This window comes from Haliotis cracherodii, unplaced genomic scaffold (assembly GCF_022045235.1).
Source record: "Haliotis cracherodii isolate W230 unplaced genomic scaffold, xgHalCrac1.p SCAF_8, whole genome shotgun sequence".
Lineage (NCBI taxonomy): Eukaryota > Metazoa > Mollusca > Gastropoda > Lepetellida > Haliotidae > Haliotis > Haliotis cracherodii.
The window spans coordinates 458,472-473,082 of record NW_027266341.1 but is presented as its reverse complement, the minus strand read 5'-3'; the positions used below and the strand labels follow the sequence as shown (position 1 = coordinate 473,082).

Below are 14,611 nucleotides of genomic sequence, written 5' to 3'. Positions count from 1 at the left end.
CATCCTATGTGCTTTCATAGAATAACAACTGGACTGGACTGGACTTGTATCAGCTAAACTTGTACAACTGAAATATGGGTTACCAGTCTCTTGCTTTTAGTGTCTAAGTAGCAGACTGCTGTGTTGTTTACAAGCCAGGACAGGGTATGTAGTATGTTGCCCTCACTAGGCCTTGATCTACTTGAGCAAAGTTAAACATAGTGTATGGGGTAAAGATGAGTTTGTCACAAGGTTTGTTTGTGAGAAGGTGACGAGCTTTGTTGTGTGGTTGCAGGCTACACAAACCCGATGGAGCAGATTCCCAAGCAGCCATCCATGATGCAACAGCTGATGGCAGAACGTCGTCGCCGATACAGAGAACATCAGCTCAAGATGCTCAACAAGGGTAAGTCTCTTACTGCTTGGCCAAGTTGTTGGATTTCCGTTACCTCACTCAGCCATGCAGGGAGCCACTGGATGTCTTAACCGTGCAGGGAGCCTCTTTTTGCCTTAACCGTGCAGGGAGCCTCTGATTGTCTTAGCCATACAGGGAGCCACTGGTTGTCTTAGCCATGCAGGGATCCACTGGTTGTCTTAGCCATGCAGGGAGCCACTTTTTGCCTTAACCGTGCAGGGAGCCTCTGGTTGTCTTAGCCATACAGGGAGCCACTGGTTGTCTTAGCCATGCAGGGAGCCACTGGATGTCTTAGCCATGCAGGGAGCCACTGGTTGTCTTAGCCATGCAGGGAGCCACTGGTTGTCTTAGCCATGCAGGGAGCCTCTGGTTGCCTTAACCATGCAGGGAGCCTCTGGTTGCCTTAACCATGCAGGGAGCCTCTGGTTGCCTTAACCATGCAGGGAGCCACTGGATGTCTTAACCGTGCAGGGAGCCACTGGTTGCCTTAACCATGCAGGGAGCCACTGGTTGTCTTAGCCATGCAGGGAGCCACTGGTTGTCTTAGCCATGCAGGGAGCCACTGGTTGTCTTACCCATGCAGGGAGCCACTGGATGTCTTAACCGTGCAGGGAGCCTCTGGTTGTCTTAGCCATGCAGGGAGCCACTGGTTGTCTTAGCCATGCAGGGAGCCTCTGGTTGTCTTAGCCATGCAGGGAGCCACTGGATGTCTTAACCGTGCAGGGAGCCTCTTTTTGCCTTAACCGTGCAGGGAGCCTCTGGTTGTCTTAGCCATGCAGGGAGCCACTGGTTGCCTTAACCATGCAGGGAGCCACTGGTTGTCTTAGCCATGCAGGGAGCCACTGGTTGCCTTAACCATGCAGGGAGCCTCTGGTTGTCTTAACCGTGCAGGGAGCCTCCGGTTGTCTTAGCCATGCAGGGAGCCTCTGGTTGTCTTAACCGTGCAGGGAGCCTCCGGTTGTCTTAGCCATGCAGGGAGCCTCTGGTTGTCTTAGCCATGCAGGGAGCCTCTGGTTGTCTTAACCGTGCAGGGAGCCTCTTTTTGCCTTAGCCATGCAGGGAGCCTCTGGATGTCTTAACCGTGCAGGGAGCCTCTTTTTGCCTTAACCGTGCAGGGAGCCTCTGGTTGTCTTAGCCATGCAGGGAGCCTCTGGTTGTCTTAGCCATGCAGGGAGCCACTGGATGTCTTAACCGTGCAGGGAGCCACTGGTTGCCTTAACCGTGCAGGGAGCCTCTGGTTGTCTTAGCCATGCAGGGAGCCTCTGGTTGTCTTAGCCATGCAGGGAGCCTCTGGTTGTCTTAGCCATGCAGGGAGCCTCTGGTTGTCTTAGCCATGCAGGGAGCCACTGGATGTCTTAACCGTGCAGGGAGCCTCTGGTTGTGGGTTTGAATTTCAGATTTTCCGCAATTCGCTGCAATAGGCTCAAGTGTCGGCACCTGTCTCTGGTCTCACTCAAGTGTCGGCACCTGTCTCTGGTTTCACACAAGTATCGGCACCTGTCTCTGGTCTCACTCAAGTGTCGGCACCTGTCTCTGGTTTCACACGAGTGTCGGCACCTGTCTCTGGTTTCACTCAAGTGTCGGCACCTGTCTCTGGTCTCACTCAAGTGTCGGCACCTGTCTCTGGTCTCACTCAAGTGTCGGCACCTGTCTCTGGTTTCACACGAGTGTCGGCACCTGTCTCTGGTTTCACTCAAGTGTCGGCACCTGTCTCTGGTCTCACTCAAGTGTCGGCACCTGTCTCTGGTTTCACACAAGTGTCGGCACCTGTCTCTGGTCTCACTCAAGTGTCGGCACCTGTCTCTGGTTTCACACAAGTGTCGGCACCTGTCTCTGGTTTCACTCAAGTGTCGGCACCTGTCTCTGGTCTCACTCAAGTGTCGGCACCTGTCTCTGGTTTCACACAAGTGTCGGCACCTGTCTCTGGTTTCACTCAAGTGTCGGCACCTGTCTCTGGTTTCACTCAAGTGTCGGCACCTGTCTCTGGTTTCACTCAAGTGTCGGCACCTGTCTCTGGTTTCACACAAGTGTCGGCACCTGTCTCTGGTCTCACTCAAGTGTCGGCACCTGTCTCTGGTCTCACTCGAGTGTCGGCACCTGTCTCTGCTTTCACACAAGTGTCGGCACCTGTCTCTGCTTTCACACAAGTGTCGGCACCTGTCTTTGGTTTCACACAAGTGGCGGCACCTGTCTCTGGTCTCACTCAAGTGGCGGCACCTGTCTCTGGTCTCACTCGAGTGTCGGCACCTGTCTCTGGTTTCACTCGAGTGTCGGCACCTGTCTCTGGTTTCACACAAGTGTCGGCACCTGTCTCTGGTCTCACTCGAATGTCGGCACCTGTCTCTGGTCTCACTCAAGTGTCGGCACCTGTCTCTGGTTTCACTCAAGTGTCGGCACCTGTCTCTGGTCTCACTCGAGTGTCGGCACCTGTCTCTGGTTTCACTTAAGTCTAGCACCTATCTCTCGTTTCACTCAAGTCTAGCACCTATCGCTGGTTTCACTCAAGTGTCGGCACCTGTCTCTGGTTTCACTCAAGTCTAGCCAGTGTTTTTGCTCCCAACATTAGTCTGACAATATTTGATATAACCATGAAAAGTAAGACACTGGTCAAAGCAGTGTCAGTGCAGCCACTCACCTGTGTCACCATGTTTGAGAACTGTTTATTAAGCCTTAACTGCATCTGTGAAACCTATTTGCATTATGTCTATCACATGTTTAGCCTGTGTCGAGAAACAGTGTGGTTACAGCAACACTCATGTCCATCTTACGGTGTAATGTAGGTGAAGACTGGCCTGGCTTTGATGTTCCCCCTGTCAGGAGTGACAGCTTGTGGGACTCCGAGTACAACCCGCTGGAGAACGCCTGGTCCGTGGCCACTGACTCTCCTCCCAGTGCCAATGTAAGTACTAGAGCACCCCCTCCCAGTGCCAATGTAAGTACTAAAGCACCCCCTCCCAGTGACGATGTAAGTACCAGAACACCTCCCTCCCACTACCATTGTAAGGACTAGAACACCTCCCTCCCAGTACCAATGTGAGTACTAGAGCACCCCCTCCCAGTGACAATGTAAGTACCAGAACACCTCCCTCCCACTACCATTGTAAGGACTAGAACACCTCCCTCCCAGTACCAATGTGAGTACTAGAGCACCCCCTCCCAGTGACGATGTAAGTACCAGAACACCTCCCTCCCACTACCATTGTAAAGACTAGAACACCTCCCTCCCAGTACCAATGTGAGTACTAGAGCACCCCCTCCCAGTGACAATGTAAGTACTAGAGCGTCCCCTCCCAGTAACAATGTAAGTACTAGAGCACCCCCTCCCAGTGACAATGTAAGTACCAGAACACCTCCCCCCCACTACCAATGTAAGGACCAGAACACCTCCCTCCCAGTACCAATGTGAGTACTAGAGCACCCCCTCCCAGTGACAATGTAAGTACTAGAACACCTCCCTCCCAGTGACAATGTAAGTACTAGAGCATCCCCTCCCAGTGACAATGTAAGTACTAGAGCATCCCCTCCCACTGACAATGTAAGTACTAGAGCGCCCCCTCCCAGTACCAATGTAAGTACTAGAGCACCCCCTCCCAGTGACAATGTAAGTACTAGAACACCTCCCTCCCAGTACCAATGTAAGTACTAGAGCATCCCCTCCCAGTGACAATGTAAGTACTAGAACACCTCCCTCCCAGTACCAATGTAAGTACTAGAGCACCCCCTCCCAGTGACAATGTAAGTACTAGAACACCTCCCTCCCAGTACCAATGTAAGTACTAGAGCATCCCCTCCCAGTACCAATGTAAGTACTAGACCACCCCCTCCCAGTACCAATTTAAGTACTAGAACACCTCCCTCCCAGTACCAATGTGAGTACTAGAACACCTCCCTCCCAGTACCAATGTAAGTACTAGAGCACCCCCTCCCAGTGACAATGTCAGTACTAGAACACCTCCCTCCCAGTACCAATGTAAGTACTAGAACACATCCCTCCCAATGACAATGTAAGTACTAGAGCACCCCCTCCCAGTGACAATGTAAGTACTAGAACACCTCCATCCCAGTACCAATGTAAGGACTAGAGCACCCCCTCCCAGTGACAATGTAAGTACTAGAACACCCCCTCCCAGTTACAATGTAAGTACTAGAGCACCCCTCCCAGTGCTAATGTAAGTACTAGAGCACCCCCTCCCAGTTACAATGTAAGTACTAGAGCACCCCCTCCCAGTGACAATGTAAGTACTAGAGCACCCCCTCAAAGTGACAATGTAAGTACTAGAGCACCCCCTCCCAGTGACAATGTAAGTACTAGAGCACCCCCTCCCAGTTACAATGTAAGTACTAGAGCACCCCTCCCAGTGCTAATGTAAGTACTAGAGCACCCCCTCCCAGTTACAATGTAAGTACTAGAACACCCCCTCCCAGTGCTAATGTAAGTACTAGAACACCTCCCTCCCAGTACCAATGTAAGTACTAGACCACCCCCTCCCAGTACCAATGTAAGTACTAGAGCACCCCCTCCCAGTGACAATGTAAGTACTAGAACACCTCCATCCCAGTACCAATGTAAGGACTAGAGCACCCCCTCCCAGTGACAATGTAAGTACTAGAACACCCCCTCAAAGTGACAATGTAAGTACTAGAGCACCCCCTCCCAGTGACAATGTAAGTACTAGAACACCTCCATCCCAGTACCAATGTAAGGACTAGAGCACCCCCTCCCAGTGACAATGTAAGTACTAGAACACCCCCTCAAAGTGACAATGTAAGTACTAGAGCACCCCCTCCCAGTGACAATGTAAGTACTAGAACACCTCCATCCCAGTACCAATGTAAGGACTAGAGCACCCCCTCCCAGTGACAATGTAAGTACTAGAACACCCCCTCCCAGTGACAATGTAAGTACTAGAACACCCCCTCCCAGTGCTAATGTAAGTACTAGAACACTTCCCTCCCAGTACCAATGTAAGTACTAGACCACCCCCTCCCAGTACCAATGTAAGGACTAGAGCACCCCCTCCCAGTGACAATGTAAGTACTAGAACACCCCCTCCCAGTGACAATGTAAGTACTAGAACACCCCCTCCCAGTGCTAATGTAAGTACTAGAACACCTCCCTCCCAGTACCAATGTAAGTACTAGACCACCCCCTCCCAGTACCAATGTAAGTACTAGAGCACCCCCTCCCAGTGACAATGTAAGTACTAGAACACCTCCATCCCAGTACCAGTGTAAGGACTAGAGCACCCCCTCCCAGTGACAATGTAAGTACTAGAACACCCCCTCAAAGTGACAATGTAAGTACTAGAGCACCCCCTCCCAGTGACAATGTAAGTACTAGAGCACCCCCTCCCAGTGACAATGTCAGTACTAGAACACCCCCTCAAAGTGACAATGTAAGGACTAGAGCACCCCCTCCCAGTGACAATGTAAGTACTAGAGCACCCCCTCCCAGTGACAATGTAAGTACTAGAGCACCCCCTCCCAGTGACAATGTAAGTACTAGAACACCTCCCTCCCAGTGACAATGTAAGTACTAGAACACCTCCCTCCAAGTACCAATGTAAGTACTAGAACACCTCCCTCCCAGTGACAATGTAAGTACTAGAGCACCCCCTCCCAGTGACAATGTCAGTACTAGAACACCTCCCTCCCAGTACCAATGTAAGTACTAGACAACCCCCTCCCAGTACCAATTTAAGTACTAGAACACCTCCCTCCCAGTGACAATGTAAGTACTAGACCACCCCCTCCCAGTACCAATTTAAGTACTAGAACACCTCCATCCCAGTGACAATGTCAGTACTAGAACACCTCCCTCCAAGTACCAATGTAAGTACTAGAGCACCCCCTCCGACTGACAATGTAAGTACTAGAGCGTCCCCTCCCAGTGACAATGTAAGTACTAGAACACCTCCCTCCCAGTGACAATGTAAGTACCTTAACACCCCCTCCCAGTACAAATGTAAGTACCAGAACACCTCCCCAGTCCCAATGTAAGTACTAGAACACCTACCTCCCAGACTTGCTAAAAGTCATATTTGAGGCAGTTTGACTAATAAATGTCAACATAATGTATCGAAATATATGTAGCGTGGGAAGTCCCTATGGTGACTGGTCAAAATCATTCCATACATCAAAAAATATCCTGCATACCATCTGTACCAAAGTGCTACGCTTGTGGTTCTTATAATTTTAAGTATATATGGTGGAAGCTGCAACTAAAATAACACGATATTGGAATATATTATTCCTGATAAAATAATAATTTCAGATATAATTTCTTCCGATCATTGGATCAAAGTTCTTTGAAGTTGTATCATTGGGTACATTTTAACTGAATCACCAGTAGATTGGGAGAGACGTGTGCACAGCTGATTGCTATTTCCGGCATAGTTTACGAGAAAATACAGCCATAACTTATGGCTATGCAAGTGTAATGAAACATGCATAATGGGAGCAATGTTAACAAAACAAACACAGCGGCATTTTGTCAATTTAGAAGATGCACATCTAGAAGTTTCTCAATATGATTTTTGTGTGTGGATTAAATGTTTTATGAAGACTACATCATTATCATTGTAACGGAGTCAAGTGCGCATATTTCTATAGTCCGTTTCAGACTGCCATCATTGGACTTGAATAAATGTAAACTTCCTGTTTTCATTCAAATTTTTCTCCTGTAAACTTGTGAATAGGACTCCTTATGACTGAAATACTTCAAACCACAGGTAGGTCGATTGGTAGTTACTCGATATTTCAACACCCCCTCAATATGGCCACAACAACAGATTAGTGGGTGTACTGTGTTACAATCATCCCTCCTGCTGTTTCAGGCCGGTGGTTTCTGGAATGCGCTGACCAGTTCGGCCACCAGCGGCTGGAACAACCTGACCTCCATCTGGTCCAACAATCCCAGCACATCCTCCCCGTCTGCCATGGAGAACGAGGTGGTGTACCCAGAGCCGACATACTCAGGAAACTCCAGCCCACAGGTAAGACTAGTCTGTCAGCCTGAACCACACCCTCTTCAGCCAGCAGGACCCCTGGTGTTAGGATAGATCCTCAGCACTATGTAGCTTGTCGTAAGAGACAACTAAAATGCATAGGGTTGTCAGGCTCCATGATTGCATGTCATCATGACCCAACACGTGATGTAACTCATATCAACCACTGGTTTGTCTGGACAATATCTTTTGCTTGCCATAATGATAGGAATACTGCTGATGCAGTATAAAACACTCACTTTCTCTTCCTTATACCCTAACCTTGGACCTTGACCCAAACCACACCCTTGACCTTGCTGGTCTCCCTGTGGGATTCCCGGTTAGAATAGTTCCCCAGCAACCTATGCTGGTCTCCCTGTGGGATTCCAGGTTAGAATAGGTCTCCAGCAACTGATGCTGGTCTCCCTGTGGGATTCTAGGTTAGAATAGGTCTCCAGCAACTGATGCTGGTCTCCCTGTGGGATTCTAGGTTAGAATAGTTCCCCAGCAACCTATGCTGGTCTCCTTGTGGGATTCCAGGTAAGAATAGTTCCCCAGCAACCTATGCTGGTCTCCCTGTGGGATTCCAGGTTAGAATCATCTTCCCGAGGCAAGAGAGTTAACTGACTATAAAAGTCCTGTTTCCACCCTTGCCGAACTAGGCTGGTATTATGGAGTTATATTTTGGCTGGGCTAACGAGTCTATGCATAGTCCAATCAAATTCGCGCACCGAAATCGAAATCTGGTTCGTAAACTGTCATGCAGATTTCGGTCAATTGCAGGATTTGCAAAGCATGTGCACCGTCAACTCGTTGTCAGCAGATATTTTCCAAATCTTTTCACGTTTTTAATCAAGGACCCGTTATATCACAATATAGATCTTGATTATTGATCAGATCGTTTTGACTGGGCACCACCATTTTGTGTGAAGCAAATGGAAGTGATGCGGGAGGAGGAATCTGATTGGTCCATAGGAGAGGCTTAGAAGGGACATACCTGCTAATAGCCACTGGTGGCGCTATGATAGAGCTCAGTAATTCCAGCCTAGTTCAGCAAGGGTGGAAACTGGACTTTTATAGTCAGTTAACTCTCTTGCCATGGAAAGATGGGTTAGAATAGGTCTCAAGCAATGGATGGTGGTCTTCCTGTGGGATTCCAGGTTAGAATAGGTCTCCAGCAACCGATGGTGGTCTTCCTGTGGGATTCCAGGTTAGAATAGGTCTCCAGCAACCGATGGTGGTCTCCCTGTGGGATTCCAGGTTAGAATAGGTCTCCAGCAACCGATGGTGGTCTCCCTGTGGGATTCCAGGTTAGAATAGGTCTCCAGCAACCGATGGTGGTCTTCCTGTGGGATTCCAGGTTAGAATAGGTCTCCAGCTACCGATGGTGGTCTTCCTGTGGGATTCCAGGTTAGAATAGGTCTCCAGCAACCGATGGTGTATGGTCCAGATGCAATTATATATAGGTCACTGTCATATAGCTGGAATTTTGCTGAGTGTGATGATCAAACAATTGTCAAAGTTTGCCAGTGCTATGTGTTTGAAAATAATATAACCACTTCAGTTTAATATGAACAGCTGAGTTGAGTTTGTTCTCCATTACTGATTTTATCTGAACCTTTTCAAATTCCACATGCTGACTTGAAATGTCTTAAATACTGTATGCTTACTTGATAACTCAATTAATGGCGTACTTACACATATGAACTGATGCACCTTATTGTTCAGATCTCCAACGCTGGAACATTCAGTCCGTTCAGCCCGACTGTTGACATGGCCATCTGGAGCCCCAAGGCCACCACAGCCACCACAGCCGGCACAGGTTGGGGCCAGTTCCTCCCCCCAGAGGGAGACAACCCTAAGAACACTGACAACTAAATTGTAACACAACTTAGAGTGACCTCCCTTTATAGCATTCACAGCTCCTCGGAGAGTTACACTGCTCCGTTTGCTGCTCTCTGTACCATTGCTGCCAACACTTACTTAGCCCAGTGTAGATCTCACCCAATAATTTTATTTCAACATTTATGGTAGTAAGTTAGGAGAGATAAAAACTAATGTGTAGATCTGTTGCCACGTTATATATGTTCTATAACTTTGTCTAGGCTTAATTGATGGAACCAGACAAATATACCTTGACCATTATCAAATTATAAGTGATTTCAAATTTGTGACATTAGCTTAAATCTCACTGGTGGAAAACTAGACAAAATTTCAGTACTTTGGAATACTTTACAGTAAAGTTTAATTTGAGCCATGGAGCCAACATTTCCTTGTCCACCCTGGCGGCAGCAGTGATACGGAGCAGTGCATCACCAAGAGTAAGCTACCTTTGTCTTCAGAACTAGACTTGAACTCCCCCACCACGTGTTTGCTGTTTGTTGGTTTGTTTTGTTGCTTTCTTATCATGTGTATTATCCTACCACCTAGATACAGATATTGTAACATGTGGTGTAGTGTATGATATACCTCCTTTAAAACCCACCTTGAAGTTCATTTGAACTACTCAAATGATTAGCAATCGTTCAGTGTTAAGGACTCAGTAGTTTTCTTTATGTGTGCTACTTGTATCTAGGTTATTGCATAGTTATCTCATGTCCACACAAGGAAGTGTGGACTGTAGCTCGCTGATGTTGAGTGAAGAGACATGTCTCTAGCTGTAGTGAAATGTGGACTGTGTAGGTGGCTTTGGCTTTAAGTGAATAGAAGTGTATCTATCAGTAGCAGGTGTCATAACTGTAGCTCCCTCAGTGTCTTTTCAGAGTCAGAATGTCTCCAGATACTGCTTGTTCAACTATACTAGTGCTGTTTGTATATATATTTAATTTTCAAGGGAGGTCACTCTATGTTAGCATCTGTGATGGATTGTTCACAGGAGGAGTGGTCATGATAATCAAGTATATCTAAGGTGTTCCTTAGATATAGTTATTTTTTTATTATACTGCTCAAACATTTGACCGACCTTTCACTGATGCAGTCCTGATGAATTCCAGTTAATGTGTGCACAGGTGGATCAGCAGTCATCGCTGTCTTGTGGTGCAGTCTGGTTTGAAAGCAGTCCAAAAGGTTGATATCAGTTAATTTGAAATTGAAGAGATGCATGCACTCAGGCACACACATCTCCATGAATGTGTTGATGTGCTCCAAGTAAATATCAGAGAGAGAAAACACCCAAATCCTAGTGTCTGGGTCTCTGGAAGCACGGCACAACGTGTCATAACGCTATTCACTGACAGAGAGAGAATAGGACAAATAGAGCAGTTATATTTATTGACTTGATCTTTGAGAGCCCTGCAAGGTTCATTTGCTGTGATTGGAAATATATCTTTCTCCCCCACTCACCCCTCCAGTGCGAGCACGCATGCACGCATGCACCCTGAGGAATTAAGGTTGAAATCTGATGTCATACTTTTGGACTGCTTTCCAGAATGATTTGTGTGGAAGGGCTCAACATACTGCTACTGTGTTACAATTATGTAATAATTTATCATGTGTGATGTTTTAGAAGATTATCAGTGCCTGAGAGACACACTGTAACGGGTGGCCTTGATCAGAATACACACACACATGCAGAACATTGAAATCCTTATGTGTTTTACAGAATAATAAGACATAATTTGTTGGTGATCATGCCCTATGTGAGTGTGATGTGTCAACATGATTTCAGAGAAAGATAATTGTGATGAAACTGATCCAGGCTACCCAATGTGAAATATATGTGTGACATGTATGAAACTCCCGCTGGAGTTACAATCTGTATATCCAGTCAGGCTCTCAACTGTGGCCCTGGATCTTGACACCCAACTATGAAGACAAGTCATGTGACTTGTAGCGACACTCACCATCACTTGGACTATCACCTGATACAGGAGTTGCCTCCCCTGGTTGTCCCCATCTCGTTTGGGTTGATGACGGAGCCTCCTTGACCTTGACATTCACCCCCCACACCAGACAGGCAGGTTATGTGAAGAGCAGTTTGTTCTGTGTCGTAACTGTCAGTCGCACAAACTACACGATTATACAATTCCAGGAAGTTCTTGAATTTGTATATTCTTATGCACTGGATGCAACACAGTTACTCCTGTCTACCTGGTGAGGAGGAGGAGACAAGACTTGAACTATTGACATGCGTGTGTGGGATCAGAGCTCCACTTCTGAACAGTTGAGGCAGCAACAGAAGTCACACCCTTTATTGCAGCTTCTCCAAGTCTCTTGCAAAGACATTTTTCTGTAATTTCATCAACTCTGTTACAACACAAGAATGTACAATGACCTGTCTTCATAGGCTTGAATGGAGCTCTCTTTAGAAGTAGGAATGCAGCTGTCTTTACAAGAGTACAACTCTCTCACTGGAAGTGTGTCACTTCCATCAGCAGACAGTGTGAGCTCTGACCCATACACGTCCCTACAGAGACCGATGCTTGTTGTATGTACATTGTAGCCTCTCTGATACTCAAGTTACCCTGTTAAACCAGCATGGTATGTCCTCAGTCCATGGGTGTGTTGTAATACCAGGACAGTTGATATGTCCTACTTCTTTAACAATATGTGAACTGTTCTTAGAGTTGGACACAACTGATAAGTTTTAATATGATGCTATTTTACTGACACTGATGAATACTTTGTTATTGACTAGAGAACTAGATTGTAAGGCCTGGTGTGGCATTGAGTAACATATCAGTACCCAGCTCGGGTCACGTAGTTGGCTTCATTTTGTGATTGAGTATAGCTATAGATCGTGCTCTCCTCAAATAAGCTTTGTATAGTCTCCCACTTGCTTATTATTAAGAAAAGCTTTCTTTTTAAGCCATTTAAAAAACATTTAGTTACATTTCAGTCAAAAAGGAAAAATATTTATTTCCATTTATGTGTGTGATCAGCACAGTGTGTGTTTAGTGTGTTTAGGCAAAGTTAAGAAGTACAACTTGACATAAATTTTCTTTACAACTAATTACAGACAAGTTCAGGCTTCAAGTGACATTAATGGTCGGTCTGGTTACCGGGAACATATACATTTTATTGTTTGGCCTCAGCACCTCTCCTGTTGGTGTTGTAGTTGGTGTTGTTAGCACAAGTTTGCAGGCAGATGGCCGCCGGACGAACGGACGGACGGACGGACAAACAGACACTCAACAGTCCACAGCACAGTGCTTGTGGTGAAGGAGGAAGCTTTAGATTGGAATATTTTCCTAAGTAATTGTTGTGTTTTTACCTTTTTTTAATATTGTTAAGATGCTTTTTGGTGAATCATTATAAATGTTTGTGTCTGTGATAATTTAAGTATCAGAGAGGTTAGGCTGATTTGTAAGTCTCCCAGAGTTGGTCACCTGATTATGTGAACATCAGCTCTACTGTATCGAGGCAGTGGTCTGCTGGCCTCGGAGCTGATCACCTGATTGTGTGAACATCAGCTCTACTGTATCGAGGCAGTGGTCTGCTGGCCTTTACCTGGAATGGTCATATATGTTACTTTTACATTTTCAAGGCTTAGATGTGAAGAAAACATTAGCCATAGGTTTCCCTGGCCGTGCCCACTCTCCGTGGTCAGACTGACCCGGGGAGAGGTCAGGGGGGCCCTCTGTTTGTCTTTATCACTGGTCTGTGGTAAGAAAGAAGTGCTCTAACAAGAAACTTCTGCTGCGGATCGTGTGTCCGTTTTACTTTAAAAAATAATAAAATAATTTCGTTTTTATTGCATTTTGTCTTCTTTGTTGTGTGTAAAGGACTTGTTGTAACTCAAGAAGGATACTGCTTTGAACTAAATCTTCTGTGAACAGGGTAAAGAAAAAGACGATTTGAGTGTTTTCCCATTTTTGTTTGACTGGTATGAGAGGTAGTGATTTGTGATGTCATCTTACAAAAAACAGGTTGAATTTCTAAAGAATGTGATGCATCGATAGATTAATAGATTTGTTTCTACTACTTTACCATAAGTGCAAATTGAGTGAAGACAACCCCGTAAATCAAAACATAACTCCCTGGAAACAAGTTACAACTTTTAAGGTATCACTATTTACTATTTTAACATCTTTTCTCAGCAATTGCGGTTTAAGGTCACTTTTATATATGAACATATATTTCTGATTAACTAAGTTGTTTTAACACAGGTCTGTTCTAAATTCCCGTTTTGGGACAAAACATCAGCACAAGATGCCCCCTGATGATTATACCACACAACTTACTCACAATCAGTCGAATCACACTTACGTTCAGCCTGAACTTAATCAATATTTTCATGTTTATATCAAAATTGGTTTAGGTGCGTTTTGGCACACTGTTTTTCTGCTGCATTTGCTCAAACAGTCCTGTCCAGCAGATGAAACCGCCTTTTCCCACTGCCAGTTCTTCAAATGCTCTCTTTCGTGCAAGTTGAGCATGAGCAGTATGGGGGCAATCACTGCAGAGTGTCTGTCTGGGGGGGGGGGGGGTTATAAGCGTAGTTTAGTGTATTTCTAAATGAGATAACGTTATTTCTCATTAAATGTCCGACTCTGTGACTACCCATTGCTGTCCTCTGCCCGACAGCCTCGACAATTATTTACAGACCGCTGCGTTCTGGCTGTTGAAACAACATTAAGTACCCAATCGTGGATAACAAAACAACATTCTAACACCATGCAAAGCTCAACAGGGGGCTGCTTCCAACATAGAAGTGTTTTGCGGCAGTAGCTTTCTTCTCCGCCCTGTTCTTACAGCTTAAAACACTGTTTCCCCAGTTGTTGATTGTTCAGAGACCACCTGATGGAGAAAGAATGTTTTTGTTTTCTACCATTTAAGTTGATAAAGGGATGAAGAATTGTCAACAACGCGATTCGAACCCGCCAAGTCCGTTCCGAGACTAACATTGTGTCCTCTTTCTGCAACATCGAATTTGAAAAATTGTGCGGAATTAGCATTAAATATTCATTGACATCAAGTTACGAATAATGATGAATTATCATGTAAATGCTGTCTCAACGAAGATTTCAAAGAGCTTCATACGACTCTTGTTCAAAAGTTTGATAAAGGATACAACACCCAAGGCCTTAGTAAAGCTGTCAAAACGTTTTATGTCCAAGTATGACGCACAAGTGACAAAAATGATGTCCGAGGCAACTCCCAATGTTCACCTGTACTACATGTTCCCTTGTTTTAATATGTGATCGGTTGACCAGCTTTTGCGTGTGTATGTGACGGGTGCCACCATTAGGGCAGGATACGCCCACCTTCATCAACACCTGGTATCATGATA

At 45.9% G+C, this 14,611-nt stretch overlaps 1 protein-coding gene across 2 annotated transcripts in view; it reads left to right on the top strand.

Moving 5' to 3' along the window:
* LOC139450556 (transmembrane protein 131-like) overlaps positions 1 to 13,057 on the top strand; it is a 97,467-nt gene extending 84,410 nt beyond the window's left edge. For both annotated transcript variants that reach the window (XM_071232310.1, XM_071232309.1), the window contains 4 exons: positions 275 to 385; positions 3,175 to 3,293; positions 7,231 to 7,389; positions 9,109 to 13,057. In XM_071232310.1, coding sequence (XP_071088411.1) covers positions 275 to 385; positions 3,175 to 3,293; positions 7,231 to 7,389; positions 9,109 to 9,258 — 539 coding nt within the window. In that variant the 3' untranslated portion in view covers positions 9,259 to 13,057. The remainder of the gene's footprint in view (positions 1 to 274; positions 386 to 3,174; positions 3,294 to 7,230; positions 7,390 to 9,108) is intronic.
* The last annotated feature ends 1,554 nt before the right edge of the window (positions 13,058 to 14,611 follow it).